At 39.5% G+C, this 22,926-nt stretch overlaps 2 protein-coding genes across 5 annotated transcripts in view; both read right to left on the reverse strand.

The window, feature by feature from the left end:
* UNC13C (unc-13 homolog C) overlaps positions 1–22,926 on the reverse strand; it is a 405,035-nt gene that overhangs the window by 249,084 nt on the left and 133,025 nt on the right. The gene's annotated exons all lie outside the window — the stretch shown is intronic.
* Positions 1,479–22,926, reverse strand: part of RAB27A (RAB27A, member RAS oncogene family) — a 31,196-nt gene continuing 9,748 nt past the window's right edge. For all 3 annotated transcript variants that reach the window (XM_032123422.1, XM_032123424.1, XM_032123423.1), the window contains 6 exons: positions 21,890–22,007; positions 9,245–9,418; positions 7,578–7,663; positions 6,844–6,947; positions 6,018–6,141; positions 1,479–3,835 (listed from right to left, as the gene is read on the reverse strand). In XM_032123422.1, coding sequence (XP_031979313.1) covers positions 3,637–3,835; positions 6,018–6,141; positions 6,844–6,947; positions 7,578–7,663; positions 9,245–9,397 — 666 coding nt within the window. In that variant the 5' untranslated portion in view covers positions 9,398–9,418; positions 21,890–22,007 and the 3' untranslated portion in view covers positions 1,479–3,636. The remainder of the gene's footprint in view (positions 3,836–6,017; positions 6,142–6,843; positions 6,948–7,577; positions 7,664–9,244; positions 9,419–21,889; positions 22,008–22,926) is intronic.

A 22,926-nucleotide genomic window follows, 5' to 3' on the forward strand; every position in this document is an offset into this window, starting at 1 on the left:
ACCTTACTCAGCTCCTGTTCCAATTTCTTACCACTTGTATGGTGACAATCTTTTCCTACTATTTAATCTTAATTTTCCAGAGAACTTTTTCTCTCTTGCCTCTTTCCTATCCCTATGCCCTCTGAGATAGGTCTGGCTCCACCTTCTGTGTATCCTCCCATGAGAGTTCAAGACAGCAGAAAGGTCTCCCTAAGCTTAAAGCTAAGCAACCTCTGTTCTGTCTCTTCCTACCCCTTGTGCTCCAGCCCTCTGATCCTGATGGCAGCTGCTGGACTCACTCCACTGTGTCAATGTCTTTCTTCTACTGAGGTGTCCAAAACAGGACACAGAACTCTAGGCAGTCTTACAATTACTGAAGATAAGGAAAGACCAACTTTCCCAATCTGCTGCCTTCATTTTACCAGTGCAGCCCTGGATACAGCTGGCCTTCTCTGCCACAGCAGCACTTTTGGCTTCTGGTCAGCCTGCTTTGGAACAGGATGCTCATCCCCTTTTCTGAAAAATATTTTTTCAGCTAGCGCTACTACATAGGGTTATTGCAGCCCAGATGTAATACCCAGTGACACTTGACACTTGCCCTTTTTAAACTTAATGAGGTTAGTTCAGCTCATTTCTTGCCTGTCAAGGAACCTCTGAATAGCAGCAATGTCCTCCAGCACATTATAACCTACCTGGTAATAGACACTACTCTTGATGGAAGCAGTTAGTCTGAAAAATCAGGCTACTTACCTTTGTAGAAGCAATAAAGTTGACAAAATGTATAGTTTGATTCCCTTTGCTCTGAACATGTGACATGTCCAGATGAGCAGCGTCCTGAATGTCTTAGGAACATAGAACTGATGCCTCCATCAGTTTGGGCTTGGGCTCCTCCTGGCATCACCCAGCATTCACCAGGCCCCATCTGACTGGTTTGGTCAGTGCAAGAGAGGGTCACCAAGAAGTATCTTGGCCACAACATAGATCTCGGACACGTTTGAACAAAGAAACCTCACAACAAAAAGGGACAGTGCAGGGCACAGACTGACATGGAACTGAGACAACAGGAAATGTTACAGTTCAGTTCAACAGTGCTGGCAAAGTTCATATCAGGAATGTTTAACTATTTTATATTATAATAAGAAATCCTGGGACAATCCATCTTAATGGAAATCCTTTCCAAAACTCTGTTCAATTACAGATCAGTGTCTCCATCTGACACTGAATGGAAACAACTTTTCTTGAAATAACAGTTTCTCGTCACATAAGAATTCTTGTTTCTTTGTTTTTTAAAACCAGTACTAGTCTAGTAAGAACAGTGTAGTTTACTGTCAAGAACCATTAACTGTGATTTCTCATGAGAGTTTAAAAGGGAACAAAAGTTTTGTCACACGATAATTAAAACAGATAAATCCTATGGCACATTTCAAAGGCTGACATCAAAGCAATTTTATGCAGATCCTCTTTGTAAATAGTTACAAATAATAGGCATGACAAATATGGCAGTTTCAGTATTTTAATATTTAATATCCAATTTAAACATAAGTATTCAAAAGGAACTATTTTTACACTATTTCAGTAGTGACTTAGCTCAACAGCTGGTTGCAATAATCCTTAAAGTTTTCAGGAACTGAATGGAGCTATCAGCATGAAAACTCCCATTTTAAGTTAATGCATGACAAAGTTCCACTGCAACCCTCTGAAAAGCAAAGGGTTACATTAAAAAAAATTCAGACACTGAAGTACATTGAAATGTATTGTGTCTTACAGTACAGCTTCTTACTCTACTGGTCAGAGATGTGATGGTAACTTCAAAAGGCACTCTGAATTAAACTACAGTAAGTCCGGTCTACAAGCATTTTAGAAGTGGAGTAGAAAAAACCAACACCCCATACTCATATAAATTGCTTTTATTTCTGTCCTAGCCCCAGAGCAGTCAAATTATATTGCACTTTAAAAATATTCTGTGTAGGCTGTGATAAAAATCTAATATTTACACATGGCGTTTGTTAAAGAACAATGCATTACTGTGGTAAAATATTTTAAGAACCAAATTTTAACACTTATTCTTGGATTAATTAATATAACCAGAAGCTACATCAATATTTTTGTTCTTAGATTCTATTCTAGAAACATTTTTGGTCCTTCCTTCAAAAAATTTGTTATGCTGCAATTCATGTTCATAATTGGTATCAATACTTGCCTGAAATTGCAGTAGTTAGAATATTTAAATAAATAAATACATAATTTCTAAAGAAGCAATAGCTTTGGCGTTCTGTAAACAAGCTGCTGTGGAAGGTCTGTAACAAGACTCAATTTGGCATTTTATGACTTTAATTGGCAATACCTTACATTATACAGCCTCTGCCAGGGTAGAAAACAATTTGGTAGGCACATCTTATAAATCAGTCTGGGCAAAACCCCCAAAAATACTGATTGTTTCCTAGGTCATATGAATAAATAAAAATGGTTAGACTAGCATGATCCACTGAAACCAAAAATTACATTTATGTGATTCTTTGGGGGGGAGAGGGGGGAAGAAAAGTAACTCTATACTTTTTAAAATACAATCTAAAGGAAATGAGCAAGCCATAAATGACTATATGATAACCAAGATGTACAGGACACAAAGGTTGGCAAAACAAAATGAGCATTATAAATTCATAGAAATACTGATTGCAGGACTAGTATCTTAGCTGCATCTCACCAGAAGACAACAATCATTCATTTCTCAATCCAAATTTGAAGAAATATTCTCAATCTGTGTTTGGTAGAACAAATTCAGTGCAAAGCACCAACTCTGATGAAATTTTGCTGACATCTAGGTTGCCCTACATTCCTGTTAAAACATGAGTAGCAATATAAAAGAAACATAACAGATGCACAGTTATGCCATTTACATATAAATTTATGTATACGCATGTTCTAGAAATTCAAATGTCAGGAGGTCTCATCAGCTGCGTTGGATATATTTGATATAGTACAGTTGTAGTTTACATGTTCAATTACATGACATGCCCCAAGTGCTCTGTGTGCACACCCCTGTGCTTCTCTGGAGCTTTTTATTCTGTACTGAATAGCTTCCCTTTGGTTTTCATCACTGAAAGCTGATGGTTTAGGAGAGTAAGGAAAAGCTACCCACAGGCTTTTGTAGAAAACACAGGATGTGCTCTTTAAGATTGTTGTTAATTGGTGAAATGATTAAATATTTCTGTTTAAAACCAAGAACCAAGTTGGTAATCTTGCTGTTAGGAGACACCAAGAGCTGTCACAATAGCTAATCTAAATGCCTACTCTGTGTAGTTAACGGAGACTTCCAAGTGCAACTGAAAACCCTTCAATTCAGAAGCCTACCCTTTCTGGCTGCCCATAGAGATATGTTTCTGAATTTGGTAATGAAAATTCCTTTCCTCCCCTTTCTTCCCAAGGAGAGAATTAGAGGAACATCCAGTGCTAAACCAAATTAAACTTCTGTCCCACCACTAATAAACTGCATACCTTGCAAGCGAAGGTCAATGTTGTTTGAGAGAAGCAAATAAAAATTAGTATCAAGAATTAATATAGCTCATTAAATAACTACACAAAGTGATTTGTCCCGAAGTTAAACAGGTAAGCTGCGACTGTACTGTATCATACACATTAAACTTAATTGTAACTGGGCTAACAGCCACATCTGCCTTTTTCTTGCTCCTCATTCAGTTGTTCTGTAGAGCTGTGCCCATTGGAGCGCACCACCCCTTCAGGGATCCAGGATTTATCCACACATCGTTCCATGCGCTTCATAATGAGGTCAAGCAGAGTTTCAATGGCTTTGCTTACATTACTCCCATTTGCTGCACTGGTTTCAAAATACGGTATTCTGCAGAAGACGAAAAATATAAACTTACATCACACAGTTGTCACTCATGGGAGAAAAAAAACAATGCAGGATTACTGCCACATACTTAGAAATCACACTAAGACTGTCACTGCTACTCCAGAGAAGAGAGACACTGAGTGCTCAGTGGTCTGAAATGAAAAAGAAATTAATGAAGAGGCTGACTGAAGGCAGGGCAGAAGGGCAAGTGTTAAAGGAGTCCACAATTTACAGAGGCACTTGTCAGTATGAGTTCCCAATGTTGTGCTCCTGAGCTTTGTTTTTTTAAACTCCGTTCCATGCAAGAAATGCAGTTAGTCCAGAGCTGATGTGAATAGAAATCAGTAAGGAGAACACTTGTGCACAGAAGGACAAAGTAATTGCAAGAGAAGGAATGCTGCATTTCTTTGCAAGCAAGGCAGTAAAGACTCACAGTGTGGTACTCTTATCACTACAGAAGGTGACTTTCTTCTATTGACACCACAACTCTAAACTTTCTTACATAAAAAAAGAAATCTCAGTGCTCAGATCACTTTTTCTTTGTCAAAAGTTTCTGGCACCTTGGTTGCTAAAGTACATTGCTTGTTTTCTTTATTGTTGTGGATCAGGATGTTCCACTGTGGGTCCACAGGCTGTGGCCGTCTTGGTTTTGTGCTCCCCACAGCATGATGCTACAGCTGCATTTGTGTTACTGCCCAGGAAACTGATACTGTCACTTCAGAATTTTAAGTATTTCTTACTTAACTTGCAAGACCTAATGAGTGGCCAAAAGTATCTTACTGTCTCTGTGCAGGTCTCTTGCAATCTGTTTCAAATACACCACATATCAGTATGAGTCCCTTCCACAGAAGGGGATGTTCACTATCTCACACTTCTGTTAACAGAAGACTGTTAACTGCTGCAGGATTTATCTTGCCTCCCCTCAGGAGAAAGTGACTCCTAGCAGCTATCCTGTCTCACCTCTACAGGGCAGAGAACTTTGTAACTGCCTACAGATAGGATGTGATCCACAACCTTGACTTGTAGCTCACTATTCCTAAATTAAGTTGCATTTTCAGACACAAAGATAAATACTTCATAAATTATTTTCAGAAGTCACATGCAAAGAGATTTAAGATATGGTCACATGCCACCTGCTGCTGTTTAAAACTTATTGCTCCTTCACAAGCAGCTGGTTAAAGTACCAAATGCACTTGCTGTTGTCTGTGTGACATGGACTTCAAACAAGCATTTTCACAAGAGATGGAAAAAGTGAGAAGGTATTACTGCACCATTTCTATCTCATAGACAGATTTTTTCTGATTTGCCTCCAATGATTTTTAAAGGTCAAGGCAAGCTAATTTGTGCCTAGCAAATGTCATGACACAGCGGAAGACCTGCAGAACAAGGCAGTTTCACTGAGGAGCCAGTGTTCACACTATGCCTGTCTTGTGGGATTTACTTTGGAGTAGCTCTACTCTATCCCTCCAGACTGAAGGTGGATTACTGGTTGGAGCACATCATTTAACTTTTTAAGTTTTCAGTTGAGAAGGAATCCAGTTCATGAGCTAGAAAATTGTTCCACTACATGAATTAAAACACCACAAATGCACCAGATGATTTCCTTCAGAAGTGCCTTTCTGATTCTCAGTGAAATGCAAATGTAATTCAAAGATGAGCACCATGAAAGAGTTAAGGGAGTATAAAAGTACAAATTAATATCTGACTGGAACAAAGATTTCACATACTTCTTTCAGAGACACATGACCTGTGCTTAACCAGGAAGGGGAAGGGCAAGGCTGCCCTGTCTTCCTACTGGTCTGGCTCAGTTTTCAGACTCGCTGGGAGCCTGTGAGAGTGCAGATGCCTCAGCACAGGTAAGAGCAAAGAAGTGACCCCATTATTCACCTGCCTCTCTAGCTAAATTCTCTCTCTTTTCCAGAATGTTTGTGAAAATTTACTCTGTTTACTGCCAAGAAAAGAAGACTAGCCAATCTCCAGTGCCAGGATTATTGCAATACTAAGTATTTACTTTTAAGCAGCGCAGAAAATACTAATCTCAGACAGAAAAAAAGATATCATACCAGCCAGTTAAGCATTCTAAAATGCTTATTCTCACAATAACCTTTCAGTATACAGAAAAAAAGCATTACAGAAGATCTCTCATTCTGCTCTAAACAGCAATAATTGGAAGAAAGTTACTTACCCATATTTTTCTGCAAGTTCCTTAGCCTCCTCTTCCTTCACCATCCTTTGGTCTTCCAGGTCACTCTTGTTTCCACATAACACAATGTCTGGGTTTTCACAATATGCATGCATTTGTAGCTGACCTGGCAGCACCAACATAAATAGGGGTCACAACTTACTGCCACACATACAGCTCCCTAGGAACACTACCACAAACCAAGCATGTTCCCTCTTAGCTCACAGGACTTCTGCAGTTGCACTGAGGGGCCAGAGAACAGGTGGGTTTCCACTGTCACACACCCAGTGAAAAACCCAGAGAAACAGAAGCCTAACACAGTTAGCACAGAAACTCATGTATTTGCAGCTTAAGGACTTACACTCACTAAGCATCTACAGTGAGCTGCCAGGAAAGGATCTGCTCCCCTCTCCAGATGGATGATGCAGTTTGGGAGCACCTTTGCTGAGATATACCAGCCAAGTAACATTTGCCTTCCATTAAGTTTTGCTGACAAAGCTTCAGGTGAGTCAAAATACTTTTGCATAGGCTCCCCACACACTTAAATTACTGAACAGCACCAGAGCCAGGGATAGGATATTGTCTCAGCTTGCTTTTATATAGGTTAAGATTCAAGTTCAGTAGGCAAAGCTGAATTTCAGGTGAGCCCTAGAAGCCATCACTAGCAGCTATTACAATTATGAATACAAAACTTACATTTTTTTACTGAGAAAGCCATAAAACCCAGTATTTTAAGTTCTATTTCTCAGTGAGACTCCATATTTAGAAACATAACCCCCACTCCCCATTCCACCCACGTAAAGAAAGGAAGGAAAAAAAAAAGCCATACTTATCCAGTTCCTGACATTCAGAAAGCTTTGCTCATTTGTCAGATCAAAGAGTAGAAGAAACCCCATGGCATCTCTGAAGAAAGCAGTTGTCAAGCTACGAAACCTAGACCAGCAAACTGAAATTAATTTGCTCATCTGACAAGTTACTTTGAAAACATAATTGCATACAGTCACAGAAGAACTGAGGTAACTTAAGACTGAATTAACCAGAAGGAAATATTCATAGTTGTTTTGCTGAGGCGGGGACTGTGTAAGAAAAATTGCTAACATTACTGTGGCCTAATCAAGGCCTAAGGAGTCAAGGAGACTTGAGTGTGAGAGCTTTAAACAGTCTTCTACTATAAAGCACGCCTTGATCAAGATTCAGAAATTAGAACAATAATGAAATTCTAACTTAGAACAAAAATGTATCCCCTATACACATCAGTCCTTGAATTTAAAACTAAGAACCACAAGAATGCTAGTCTTTTGAGAGGCCAATAGAAAAGAATCCTTTGAGATGCTTTTACGTCTGACTGTCCCAAGGCCTCAACATATCTACAGAAACTTAAGGAGAACCTTAAAAAGAAAAGCTTTAAAAGTATCTATATGTGTTGGCTATGAAAAAAAAAAGACTAAAAAGCAAGAATTACAGTTTTTGTGTTCTACAGTTGTAAATTAGAGTTTAATGGGTATTCATATGAAACTTTCCATCACTGTTTAAGTTAGTTCACGTTGCCATCTTGAGTCATACCTTTCCTGCCCTGCAGTGTCCCAGAGCTGAAGATGGATCCTCTGTCCTCTGCCACCAACACCATCCGGCCCATTGGGTCTATACACCTGTAAAAGGTAAATTTGCAAGACTGTTACCAGTCCAGCTGCTACAGAACACAGAATAACTGACATTTAAAGTCATTAAATGCAGCAAAAGTAGCACTGCTGATACACAGATCCCAGTTACAACTCAATCCTCTGCTTTGTAAGACAAAAGTAGTATGAGATGCATTTTAATATTGCATCCAATTAAATATTTAAAAATAAGGGTAAGAGTGAAACTGCAAAACCAGTACCCAATAGACTATGGACTCCAGACAGATATTAGAGCCATGAGACAAGATTAATTTTAGTATTTTGATTTTCTGGGTTTCTTACTACCTTACATCATATTCAAAATTAAATATGAGAAAGCAACAATGCAATCTGGCAATGTATTTGTAGTACTAGCAGAACCTCATTTGCAAACAGAATATACTCATTTGCAAACAGAATATACTCAGAGATAATGACTCCGCTACTGCAGAGCTGCCAAAATACTGCTGAAAAATTGCTGAGGGTAGATCTTATCAGATAACAGCTTATAGAGCAGAAATTGGATGATAAAAATAAAAGCTGAAGAGCTTGCTCAGCATGAAAATATAAATAAGGGCATCTATTAGTCTTGGAAGGATCAGATAAAAATAGATTAATTTCTTCGTGTTAGGTCATCTTCTTTACCTTCAAGTGTCATTGTACCTAAGATTACAAGAGTTACAAACATATCTTTAGAGATCCACAAATTCAGCAAGTTTATGTATTATAAGATTCAGGCTCTGAAACCTAAACTTTATTCTGAGTTATCAGCTATGTTGATCAAGTAAACCACCATGTTTACAATCCCACAAAAGGAACAATGACTTATTCAAGAGACCAGTTTGCATTAACTAAGATATCTAGTCCTTGAACTATTGTGGTGCATATCATGCACCAAAAACCAGTCTGCACAATGCCCATTACACCACCCAGATTTCTGGACACAAGAAATCTCCAGGCTACAACGAAAGACATTTAATACTTGCACACAGCAATAAAAAGCTTGTACCAACTCCATTTCTCAGAGCAGTAAGGATCAGCACCCAATTGGTTATCATACTCTAATGCTCAGCTTCATATCAGAAGTACATTTGCTTAATTTAATAACAATTCAGGGGTTGAAAAAAAGCAACCTTATATTTCATAATTCTTCTCTGCTAGTGGTGACTGCTTAGGAAGCCAGACCAGCTGCATGTACCATTTCATCCACATGTTTTAAAAAACTGCATCTTTGTTTAGTTGCCATTTCAGTTCATACCCAGCAAAAACATTTTACTACAGTTCAGTCCTTCCTTGTGAAAGGAGTTCAACAATAAAAGTGCCACTCCAGGTACTGTATGCACAACTCACGGAGTAGACACACTCATCAACACCTGCTGAGCAGAAAGAAGTGGTTTCTTAGAATCAGCTCTTTAACTTTTGGGGAAATGTGTCTGTAGGCAGCAATGACAAAAATAGCCATGTCAAACGAGGCCTTTCCCATTACAAAATTAAGCCCACAGTAACACTGACTGCTGGCCTACACATAGACAGACACCATTTTCAAGTAGCACACTCTTTATACGAACTCACCACTCTCTTTTCCCGAAAGTCAATGCCCACCGTTGTGATGAATTTGGAATTAAATTTGCCATCTGTATACTGGTAAAGAAGGCTGGTCTTTCCTACTCCAGAATCACCGAGTGCTAGGAATTTTATGAGGTAATCGTAGTCCCCATCAGACATAGTGAGAATTCAGGAGGCACCCTGAAAAGCAAAGCAAAGAGGAATAGTCAGTCAAGAGGTCTGCCAGGACTACTTCTGACAAATGTTTAAAATACAAATCACTACCTGAACTACATAGCAGTGAGTGGTGGGGCCAGTTCTGTGCTCCTTTACACTGACTTCACGTTAAACTCTCAATTACACAAATTACCAATAGCAAATTCAGCTGTGACTGGAAAAGGGCATCTTTAGTTTTATTACATTCCTCTTACTGGAAAGGGAAGGCAACACAATTTTAACTTTGTCAGGCAAGACTGAAAATCAAGGTCAAAGTATTCAAGATATCTGGAACATGAACTGCAGAACTGTTTTTAATCCGTATGGAAGCTTGCAAAAGCTACATAATTGTACTAGCAATGCAATACTGGCCACACATTCATTATGGCATTAGTAACATATGAAAAAACCTGATTTTTTTTCCAGACTGTCCACTATATTTAACAAAAATTACAATAATTTTCTATTAATAGCTATTTTTCAGTCTTGAAAAAGCTTTTTCTTGGTGTTGGGTTTTGTGTTTTGAGGAACAATTTTCAGTTTTTAAAGTTTTTATTGTAATGCTTGTTCACCATCCAAACGAAATCTTGATCCTGAATTGACATTAAACACACACACACATTTTTTCCATGGCTTATAGACATTTAAGAAATTTCCCTCTATTTTTTAAAACATAATCATATTCTCTATAGTCTGATCGAAGTGCAGGAACAGCTAAAATGTGTAACAAAAATCACTGGCAAATTTCACATGTACTAGAAAAGCTGATGTTAATGCACCAGCACTTTCCCATTGAGTAGCTACTGAGCCTCTCCTCCCCCAAAACAAACAGTAGAGAGCTGCCTTGTGCTGTGTTCAAAGACATGAACATGAAAAGATAAGCCTAAAATAACCACTCTAAAAGCAACAGAAAACTGGCATAAAATTGCCTCTTCTGAAGGACAGAAACAGATGCCAAAATCACAAAAAAAAATCAGATGATGAAATAAAATTTTAAAAGAGTAAAATCTGCTGTTTCAACTGTAAGTATTTTTGGAACTACTTGTAACTTGAACTAGATAAAGTTATTAATTTCAAGTCAAACACTTCCGTAGTTTGCATCAATGGCAAAACACCAATTCATTTCTTGAATATCAACTCACAACTTGAGGTCTGGAACAAACTGTATTTCCAGTGTGTGGGCATCAATTGCCACCATTCAGCTAAAACCATAACTATCTTTAAAGCTTCACCTTTGTCCTGCTCTTGGTTACAAGTCAGAACTGTGACTAGTTGATGTGGCCATAAGTGGCTTACTAAAAAGCAGACACTGGTCAGATTTACCCCAGATATTCTCCAGCTGAAGAGTCAGTGGAAAGCAGCTGACACTTTTTTTTCCTTTTTGAAAAGTGTTGAAATCTCCCTTTCCCAGCCAAGGCATATTTCACATTATGCCATCAATGCCAGTAAAAGCTCACAGGAAAGGGGGTTTAGGTGACAGAGTTCACACTCACTACTACACCACAGCCAGCTAATTTACTTCCTACTGTTGTGTTCTAACCAAAGTTTTGCAGGAGAGTAGAAGACTGAAAGGGAGAACCCTGCAGCAAGAGTTATCAGTGAGCTGATTACAGAATTGCACCACAACTGCAGGACTGCATCCACCACGCAGTTCTGAAGGAGCAGCATATTCAACAGGAAGCCCAAACATTGACATAAGAACATTTTCAGAAGAAACTAAGAACCCTGATCCGTTAGACACATTCACATGTATCAGCAAAAAGAATTTGGGGGGGGGAGGGGGGGGTGTTTCATTTTTTAAATCCTCTCCCCTTTTGGGGAAGGAAAAAAAAGTAAAACCAGATCACCTACCTTGTAGCTCTACAAAGTCTTTCCATTGAAATGTACCAGAAGAAAGGGAAAAATATTTTAAAAAACAGAGCTGGATTTTTCTAAACACTGCATTTGATTTAGATTTCCATCTCATACATGGTGTTTCCTTTGCCCTCAGATGCTCCCCAGGGGCAAAGAGCTGTGTAAGCTCATCCTCTACTCAAGCACATGTTCTTTCAGTCCCAATATCCCAAAATTAATTGTTGCTTTAAAAGACTTAGATGTAAATCTTAGGGCCAGTATATTACACAAAGACAAGCTTGCTTCACACCTTTTACTATGCTGTCCCACCCGCACAGAGGTATTTGACTCGTCAGTTTTCTGTTGGATCGCTATAGTTGTATAGAACATACTTTTAATAACAAGTACAAATGATGGCACACCTGATCACTGCTGATTTATCATGCATCCTGTGCAAGACCACACAGAGGAAGGAAGGGCATTGCAGCTCTTCCATGGAGCTGTAGGGAACTGTAACAGTTCAGCTGCACCTTCCACTAGGCAGGGCTGCATGAAAGCTCTGGCCAAAACAGAAAGGTCAAGATTAGGCCTCGGGGAAGTAAAACTTAAAGGTATTCCTAGTGTCATGTCTGATTTGTAGAGTGTCTGTCGGGACAAAAACGCCACATCATTTGGCCCACTGAAACCTCAATTCTCCCTGTGGCTGGTAAGAAATACAATTTCCAAAGGACTGACAGAGGACGAGGAACCCTTCACAGGAAGGGCTTCTAAAAATGCCTTCCAAAGGATTTACTAGAGAAGGAAATTTTCTCCTTCGGTTTTGAAATGCACACACCTCTCACTGCACCCCATAATGTCAATCTATTATTCAAATATCTCGAGGGAGTGGTTCTTGTGAAACCCTGCAGAGTTAACCTATCCTTGGAGACACGTAAAGAGCTATTTTCATAGCAGTTTCAAGCTTTGTCCTCCTCCCTGTACAAATATTTAAAAAGTGATCTCCACCCTCCACTTCTGAGATCTGCAGTCCTAGTGTCCAGACACATCCAGCTTCACATAACAGAAAAAAAAATATATTTGTTGCAAAGTATATTCAAGCAAAAACTGCCGCTTAATTTTTAAAAATCATGGCCCTGTTACTAAAACCCCATCCCGTTTTTTCCTTCCAATTTTGCTTTTTTTTTTTTAATTAGGTTTTAGAGCTTCATACTTTCCAGTCTTTCCTTCCACATTTCTATACCTTGTATATTAGGAGAGTAGGAGGTAGAAAAGGAAGATTCAGAGAAAATTAATTATACAATTAGAATTCACCAGGTCACCAAAAGTAAATTATTCCCAAATCTTGCTTCTAAGAGTAAGAACTCCTTGGTTTAAAAAAAAATTCACTGATGGACACAGTTTTGATCTCCACTTCAAGCCCTCCACAGTTTTGCCTGTTGTAAATCCCTCCTGAAATCCCATTCAGCTCTGGCTTTGCACTTTGCCTGGTATGCAGATGGACAGGAGCCATGAGCAAGTGCTGGAAAAGCTCCAGTGGCCTCTTCCACGGCTGACAGGACCCCCACAGCCATCATCTGAGCTGTGCTTGTACAGCTGCTGCTCTGAAGTCTCCACACACACACACACAGATCGTGCCTTGTCAAGAAGGGATTCTCTGCAAATCAAGTGCTCCTCTTGTTCCCTGCATTTCCTAGTCTGAGGTACTTTCACATTACAGACATCAATGTTAACAGGTTCATATTTTTGCCTCTGGGACACAAATATCACAGCACTATTGTGTGACAAAACATTCCAGACTATGGCAGATTTGCTCCTGTATAAATTAAGGAAATTGGCTTGGCATGCAGGATTTCCCCCATGTAGTATGGGAATAGGGAATATGCTTCCTGAACTGGCCCTACACAAAACATGCAAATCCTGTGCTGCTACTGATGGAGAGAAGGACAAAGGAAGAAGGCAACAGAGATGAATAAATAAAAACTCAAGCCAAAAAACCAAAAGCATTGATCTGCAAATAAAAACATGTATACATACACACAGTGTAAAATTCAGGAAATCTGAACATGCCCCTAATCAGACAGTCCTCAAGCACACCAGTTTAAAGTAAGGTATACCACTTACCCCAGACTCTGCAAAAGAAATAGCTAGGGCACACTGGAGATAGTACTTCCAGTAGGAGTACTTTTCCAGCACCACCTCCTCAGCACACAGCCAAGAGGCTTACGTGTCACCTGTTTGCAACCATGTTGATGGGTGCTCAGAGATAAAGAGGTGTGCCCACATCTGTGTCTAAGGAGGGTGCTGCCTCACTGCATGGCTGGAAAGCAATTATACAGCTCACATGTCCCTTTTATTCCTAGAGGAAAACAGCATTTCAAAAGAGATTTGTGCAAGACCTACGTTGGAGCAGATCTAAAGTTGCTGCAAAATCACCCACACACCTTAAAACAATTCAATTGTTCCTAACAGGGGTTTTCATTCAAACATGCATTAATGATGGAGTATATGGATCATAGCTGTTCAGTTCCATTCATAGCTTTACATCCTTTACCTCAGGTTTGAGGAGAATACAGCAGTCTTTAATGTAAACTGTTTCCTTTCTGTTGAGGCTGCATGCTTGTGATTAGAGTTGACATGGGCATCGGGGGAAAATGAGTCCAAATCCCCCACATACAGAAAAAGAAGATACTGCAGGTCTCTCAGTGGGCAATAATGCATTTCCACAGATTTGATCATTCTGCAAGTGCACATCAGTTCATACTAAAATTTTTTTTCACCCAGGCACTACACAAATTTAAGCTTCAAGAGTGTTTTATGTGCCACTCCATCTGTTCCAGCAGAAAAACTGAGAAAGTGATCCACAGAGAAATAAGCTCAGTAATCCTGTCACACCAGCATTGCCACCACACTACAGCAAGGCAATAACCACATTCCTGCTCAGTGTGGGCAGAGCACAGTGAATGGCCTCACCCTGCTCTGAGGCTCCAGCAGCACCTGAAGGCTTGAAGAACTGGTCAATCAGACACGTGTCAGCTCTGTCCAAACAAGTGACAGAGACTTAAATAATGCTCCTGCTTAGTCAGCACTTTGTTAGAAGTGCTTTGTTAAAAGCTGCCAGATCCGTACAAATGTAACAAACATATCATTTATATTTCATAAACTCAAGTAACTGCTGCATTGGGGGAAGAGAACTAATGAATAAGCACTTCACCAAAATGTTCTGAGCTGCACTATTGTTTTTCTTAGGGAAATATATGACCCGGCTTGCTTTAGTTTTGGCCAAAATGACACTTTCTGCGACTTCTGGGGCTTTTCTGTAGCATGAACAAGAAGAAAATACCCCTTGGTTACTTTCAATTGCTTTACCTGACATTTTACTATTATGATGTTTTTAGTTTCAGCTGCAGAGAAACTTTAAGGAATTGCAGGATCAATGTCTAAGGAGTGCCTCTTTCTTGGAAAGATCTAACTAATTTTAAGGGTGCTCAAGATATAGAAGAATCTGCAAAATTAGGTACAAAAACACAGGCTGGGAGGTTTTAGCCTCCACTGATGTCACTTTCGTTGGCTGAAGGTGCTCTACAACCATTTTTCAGTATCGCTACAACTGCAGCATTTTGAGAGCACGAACTGATGGGCACACAAAGCACTGTGAGAATGAGCTATAATGGGAGATGCCAGGCATGAAATTATAATCCCACCCAGAAAGGGGGCACAAAAGGGAAGCAACAGGCCTGCAGATGTGGTGAGAACCTTGCACAACAGGCCAGGCAAGGGAGCAGCAGATTCTGGACTTTGTTTCCAGAAAACCAGGAGAAACTAGGAATGGAGAAGCCAGGAAATGAAACAACAGTTAGTTTTGCAACTGCTTTTGCATTTCAGCATCACCAAACCAACAAATAGGCAGCTGAATTTCAAAGGTTGGCTCAGTTACATAAATGAATGAAAGGCAGCATAGAACTGGAAAAAAATGAAGAATAAAAGCAGGAATGTTGCAGATGGTTGTCCAATAGTCCCCATACGGGAGGATTTTTGTGCAGTTTCAACTTCTGTGCAAAAAGCACAGCACCATCTCTATTCCCTCATCAGTTCCTAACATTTTCATGCTCCATGGTAAGGAAATACTGTAGATAAATAGAGATTTGCAACGCTATGTGATAAAAACGGTTGAACTCTCTCAGAGGACCTGTCACTCTCCTGGGAACAAGAGCTTTTGCCTTTCAAGTTACCTCTTTGCACTCTCATCAGAAGCTGCTTTCAAGTTAGAGCAGTGAAGTAAACATTGGTATAAACTGAATAAACTCCAGAGTAAACTGGGGAAAATAAAGCAAGCATTTTTAATTCCTTTAAGCAGTTCCATACTACTTACTCCATCTTCAACCATTCCCCTCTTCCTCTAATAAATACATTAAGACACAGTGGCTTCCAAGTTAACTGCCATGCTTTTTCACTAACTTATACATAGGAAATGCAGAGCATCCTCCCTAACATGACAATTCTGACCACTTCGGGACCCACCTCCTTCCTCGCAGCCTAACCTTAACATCTGGAACACATCGCTGTACTGTACCTACTCTTCCCAGGATCAAGGAATTATGAATGACAGTCCTACACAGATATACACATTTTCCAACTGTTTCAGAAAAACAGGAGCCACAGGGATTTCACCCACAAAGTTGGTTATATTCACAGATGGGAAATATCCAGGAGTTTGACCACCCCCTCATTCAGCAACACTTTCAAAATTCAGAAGGGCGAGAAAAAAGAGCACACTTCTATTTCTGACCCCAGAAATAGCCACTGAAGGGTAAAGGAGAAGATAATAAGAATCACATAGGATAATAAGAATTGAGTATTTCTTTAAGGAACGGTTTGGTTTTCCAGGAGATAAAAATCTCCAGCAGATAAGCAAACACATGAAAATGCAGAATAAGAGGAATAATTAAAAAAAAAAAAAGTTAAAAATCTGAAAACTGAAAAAGGAAGCAGTTTCATATGTGCAGGTAAAATATGAACGAAATGGCATCTCAAGGAAAACAAGTGCACGTATTCATGCTAAAGAAAGTGTAAGTTATGCTCTACCTATAGGGGTGATTCAGTAGGCTGCAATACATATTAATCAGGCCAGGTTCTTTGTTTAAGCCCATTAAAGCACACACTGTAAATGGCCAGAGGAAAATACCTGCAGCTTCTTTAGAAAAAATATAACAATATGGATATAGATATATTTCTCTTTCAGAAGAGGAAAGTTCTCAGCTATCTTCTACCTTATTTCATAGGCCAGATACCTGGAACACAGAAAATAATTCTCCAAGAGGTCACACTGCCAAGCTTATGAAGGATACCAGATACATCCTGCATTAGAGAGGAATAATCTGGCAAAATAAATTATCCTGATTAGGTCAATTAGAAGTCAATGGAAAAGGTCAGCTACCAGACACCTGAAGATACCTCCTAATCATTGTTAGATAAAAGTAAAGACCACATAAATGTGATACAGACTATAAAACTACATCTTTTATCTAACATGATGTGGGCAAGCATACAAAGGGGTGAGGCAGGAAAGAACTGCAGTACAGAATTTAATCCACCTTTTCATTATTTGAATTGGAAAATACATGGGTTGTTGTTTTTGTTCGTTTTTTTTTTTTTTTTTTTTTTGTAGGGGGTAAACACTTTTCCTTGCTAAGCTGGTTGTTGATTGGAAGATACAACAAAAGTTACCCTTTTTTTCAGCAGCCACTGCCATTCTTTAGCATTATGGCTTTTCTGTAATATTGAGATCTGTTCTAACTACAACAAAACTAACAGGGGTCACAGTATAGAGGATTTCTAACATTCTGTTCTTCTGGTTATTTCTTAGGAAGTTAAATGCTTTCTCATTATTTAGGTGCCATTGAAATATCAAAAAAATTTTAACTCCATCAGAAGTTTTTTTGAAAGCAGCTAATCACAAGGCATCCTGGCCTTTTGGAGCAGGACTAATGTGTCAGATCATAGTTCCAGCAACCAGCGAAAACATCCTGTTCCCCAGAAAATTCACTGGTTATCAAAGCTACTGACTGAACAACTAAGCCATATCCATTTCTAGTGAGCTGAAAAACTCTACTATCTATGGATATCAGGCATGACATTAGGAGTCATAAAAAGTTACTTGTGAAAATGTTTAATCAGAGGGATTTCTTAAATGAATCTAGCAAAAAGGACAAAATAAGTTTGTAGTTATCTGTGGGAAAGCAAGGGAAACTGTCATTTAGAACCCTGTCCAGCAACTAGAAAAGGTTATTTCTTCTATTCCTCAAATCCAGCATCCCGGGACAGTCAGAGATGCTAAGCAAGGAAGTGTACAAATGGACAGAGATGGAAGGATGGATCTAGATGGATAAAACTGAGACTCACAGCTAGCACTCACTTCCCCCAAACTTTTAAATACCATACAGTCTTGACAGAAGCATCCTTGCAGGTGCAGAGCTCACTGGACCTACCTGACATTGTGCTGCCATGGGAAGCCAGTCAGAGCAGTGCCGGCTGGCAGGAAGACACTTGAGCAGGACACTCAGGAGTTTGAGAGGCGGGTGTCAGCTGTGAATAATCTGCTCCTAAGAGGTCTCAAAAAGAAACTGAGCCTTTCATTTCAGAGTCTGTAATAGCTACAGTCTGAGAAAGAGATTTTCAGCCAGTACTGTCTGAGAGAGAGATTTTCAACCAGTACTGAGCAGGACTTGTTTAATAAACATGTTTGGAGATAGTGAGCATATGTGACGTGTTTTATAGATGCTATGCAAAGGTTAGAAATAACTTGCTGAGAATACTCTGGCCATAACTTAACAAGTCCATTAGATAATAAAACACCACGTCTGCCTGAAGTAGGCTGTATACAATAGGCCACAACCTGTTCTCTTCAGGAAGTTACTAACGTGCGACAGTAAAACAGAAATCTTCATGGAAATCTTCGTGTGACAGCAAGACACAGCCGCCTTGGAGCATGCTTGTGTCTCAAAAGTATCACTCAAACTCTTCTAACAAAGCAAAGTTAAATGATGGTTTTTGAGTGGGGTTTTCTTTCAAGAATTGAAAGCCATGCCCCTACTTCCACCCTATCCTCCATTTGAACATCTCTGGAACTGCAGCACGAATTAACACTGCCCAAGCCTCCTACTGAGGCCCTGCAGTCTGCCAAAATACTCAGACAGTGCTTTGGCAAAATGTTGGCTTCAATTCGTATCCTAGCACAGCTTTCTAGAGCCTCAGGGAAGGCATAATTCAAAAGAAGCACTGATTAAGCAGGCTGAACTGCTCAACACAAAGCTTCCATTCAAAAAGCCTGCTGTTTTTCAGCCTGAGTTGCCAACAATATTTATCTCACTGCTCAGATCACAATCCCATATTACAGCATGAATTATAGTTAAATCCTGATATACAGCAAAGACTTCTGAGATAAACAGCGCAGCAAACCAGAATTTCTTACACTAATCGGTGTTATGTAGGAATATATGAGCAAGGAAAGCAAAAAGCAGCACAAGTGTAATGCCACAGTTTGCCCATACCTTTCTTTTTAGTTATTCCCAGACAGAGGCAGTGCCCCAAGATGGCTGTAGAGTAAAACCCCACCTGAAACCTGGCAGCTGTTGCCAGCTTTTCCTACTGCAGATGCCTTCCTAAAGAATTCTTTCATAACATTTCATGCACACAAAGCATCCTCAATTTCACTTGAGCTGACCTACAGTAACAGGCAATTCTCTACCTCTGCCCTCAGAAGTCTTCAATTAAAATTCAGAATGGTTCTGTTTATAGCTAATAAACGGCTTAGCAGCAGTGAGCTTACGGAACAACCACCTCTATAATCCAAGTTCCAGAAAAAATACACAAAACTTTTCTATGAAAATAAATTGCCAGTCAGAATGCTCTAATTGACCCAAGCAGTGCAAGTTTCCTGTCAAAAACTGTGTCAGGGAAACACATATGCAGTTATCACACCACAGTGCATACAGACTGTGCTGTCTTGGCTTAACACCAAATAGAAACATTGCCTGCTCATGAAGAACTCAAAAATCTCACACAAACTGGCAAACCAATTTCATGGAACAATTCTACACCATAATTGAGAAAGGCATCAAACCTCTGAAATGAAGAATGGAATATAATGGGTAAGCAATATGAAAATCTATTCAGCTATACCCTTCTGAGCATAAGTCACAAGAAACAGACATATGTAATGGTATTGCCCCCCAAGAGTTTCTATATGAAAAGACTCATTAAAGTAGGTGCTGGTGTTTCATCATCTACTAAAAGACTGGCTTTGGCTTGCAGCATTTGGTTTGATTTTAAATCGATGCATGTGATTTACTATAGAAGGAACTAAGAATCCAGTAATGAGATTGCAATAAAACAAATAAAGTATGTGAAAAAAGAAAATCTCAGTTAGCACTAATCAGTACAGCTGCAGTGCCTATAGAGGAGCTATGCTAACTAACCCACTCACTCCCAGAGAATTTCCTCACCAAGATCCCAGTTGTTCTGTTTATACCAACAGTTGCATCACAATGTATCAAAACTGATTTTTTTAAAAGAAATTGTATCCCTATAACACAGTGTTTAAACAAAATTCAGAAGCAGGAACTACACCGTTTCCTAGTTACGAAGTAAAACATTTTAGAACTAATAAAAGTTGCTCCTTTTTCTCCTTCCCATTGTCTAGAGCTTATTTCTCTTCTACTAGGGTACCTTCCAGATCTTTTTCCATTAACTGGTTTTAAGATTCTCTGAGGTTATTCTAAGTTTTCTACAGTTTCAGAATTCTTGTTGGTCTTTTTTTCTAGTTTTTTTTCTTAAGAAAAAAAATTACAATTTCTCTTTAATGCCATCATTAGTGACATGCTTAAAGAAGCCTAGCTGAATTAGACTCCCAGTGTGTCTTTACCAGGCTTAATTACCACAGATATTTGGTTTAAGATGGTGTTGTAAATGAAAGACATGCTGGAAACACGCAAATATACTGAAATTCAATGGGAGTATGGTGAGGAAAAGGGTGGCAGCACCAAATGCTAGCATATTGTTTTGCAGTGTACAAAAGAATCCCAATATTATCAAAATTTAATCATCAGATAACTCAGGCTATTAGAAATCACTACACTAAAAGGTGCTAGAAATAGTTTCTGTAACAAACATTCAAAATGCCCATGTAATGCAATAAATGAAATTATTCTATAACAGTAAATTACAGTGAAGCAGCTACAACAACCAATCCATCCACACACCACAGGAAAAACAAAACCAGTAAGCCAAGCATCAATGTTTACAAAACCCTTTTCACCAGTTATTTTATATAAACTTTTAATACACTGGGGATGTCTATAAGGGAACAGCAAGAAAAGAGACTTGTTGAACTACATTTATGAATTTCTCACTTCTCTCTCATAAACACAAGTCAGCTGGTGATGACCTGGAGGAGAAAAATCATCTTAAGACATTCTAGGCTAGACATCAAATAAAACCCTGGGAAAGCCTCGTGACCTTCCCACAGAAGTGGAGGAGAATACTGTTTTCTGTTCTCCGAACAACTCCTCCTTGGTTATTTACAGTCTACAAAAACTGGACTTTTGGTCCATGATTAAAAAAATGCTGGCAAACACGTGGCTAGAAAGGATGCCCGAACAAAAGCATGCTTGGGGTGGCATGGCACAACTCAGTCAGATGTGTCAGCCATATATTCTGAGTTTCTTCCAAAGGAGATACAAAAGACAGTAATAACAGCCCATTTTCATATTGCTTTTACCGTAATTAAAGATTCAAGTCATTACTATATGACTGAACAAGGAATGTGAACTAGATGAGCTCACAGGGCTCCTTGCTATTCAATTTCTTTTGATAATTAAAAATAACAGACTGTGCAGCACACCATTTTCATTCCTTTTATCATCCCTTTAGCGAACACAATAACAAACATGTTGGTGCACAATGCAGTTAAAAAACCCCACCATTCTAAAGGACTACTTTATTCAGTGTAGTTTATCTTTAAATGCTAACAGGAACACATGAAGAAATAGAGGGGAAGAAAGTTCAAGCACTGCAACATTTAAAAATACTGAGTTACTTTGTTCAGTATTCTGAACCTTATTTGCACAGCACGCTTTACTATCAGGGGTCCAACTCCTCCTTCCAACTGCAGAACAAGCTTGACTTAACACAGAAGAAAATGTAAGCTGATGACTTGGGACCAGAACGGGCATCTTATGGCTACTGGATCCGGTCACTGGTCACTGCAGTCATTCTATTTTATTAATAAACTTACCCTGGTTTGTCTTTAAATCTGACTGATTTATTTGTGAAAAGCAATTACTTAATACATACCACAAGAGCTGCAATTTTGTCATTTAACCCCAAAGCCTATGTGTTACATGAGCCAAGTGTACACCCCAGCTTTACTTTTCCCTCTAGAACGTGAGGATGCAGCAGTGCTGAACTCTCTCTCAAAATCAGAGTATTCCAGGCAGCTTGTTAAAGTCCAGCAACATTGTTTCAAAGCTCTTAACAGAGGAACAGCTGGCACACGACAGTCAGCTCAAGGAAAACAATGTAATAAATCTCATGAAAATAAATGGAAAAGAAAAAGGGTTTACATACCTATGTTTGACAGCTGTGAATGGATCTGTAGTTTTCCAATTGTGCTTCAGTGACGAGTTTCCTGACCCAGCTCAGATCTCTTGAATACCATAGTCAGGCACAAAGAGCCATTTCTCATCTACAGGAAGCATCAGCAAAGAGAGAAAATAAAACCAAAACAGTGTAGTTCAGACCAATAGCTCTAACATTCACAGGACATGGGAAGCTGCCAACCCCACACAACCACCCTCCCCACCTAATTACATTCAGCTGCTTGTCATGTGGTCTTGCTGACAGATCAACTGATCTCTTTTCCCCCTTTTAAAAGTAAGCAAAGTAGCTAACTATATCTCCCTAAACCAGGTAACACACCTTGAGCTTTTGCATAAACTACTGACCCTCCTCCTTGTCATAGGGAGAGGAAGTTGCAGTGTGTGAGTGCAACTTTTTCTAAGTATACAAAAAAATAAAATACAGCAAACACAATAGCCTACTCTACTGAAACACAGCAAGCACCAAAGTTCCCCGGAGTGGTTTTATTTTCCACCTTTACGGACAGCAGAAAAGGTTAGTGATAACAAAATCGCCACAGATACCAGAGAGAAACCGTGTGAGAGGGAGCTGGAAGGATTTGGGAGGACAGTGGCAGCTGTACTGTAGGACCTTGTAGGCATCTGTGTCCAGTCCTCTCTGCTGAACCACTTCTGATGGCAACAAGCTCCAAGAAGAGATCGGAGTGATGATATTGCCAGGAACTTTCTGAAACACTGATGCTAAACCTGCAAGCTCCTGTCCCTGCACAATCTTAAGAGACACATGCAGACATTTTAAACGACTCCAAGGAAATAAAACTACTGATTGAACATGTAAACCAACTCTTCAATGAGTCAGTTTCCAAGGGCCTGTTAACACAGGCCCCTAAGATGCAGAATTCACACGTCTGCCCTGATTTCAACACCGGTGTCTGCACCGAGGCACTCGCTGGATGGAGGGTCCTGCACTGGATCCAAGGGCTGAGACAGGATCTTCACAGCCCCCTGCAGTCCCACGAGACCTCT

Source organism: Corvus moneduloides, chromosome 13 (assembly GCF_009650955.1).
Source record: "Corvus moneduloides isolate bCorMon1 chromosome 13, bCorMon1.pri, whole genome shotgun sequence".
NCBI lineage: Eukaryota > Metazoa > Chordata > Aves > Passeriformes > Corvidae > Corvus > Corvus moneduloides.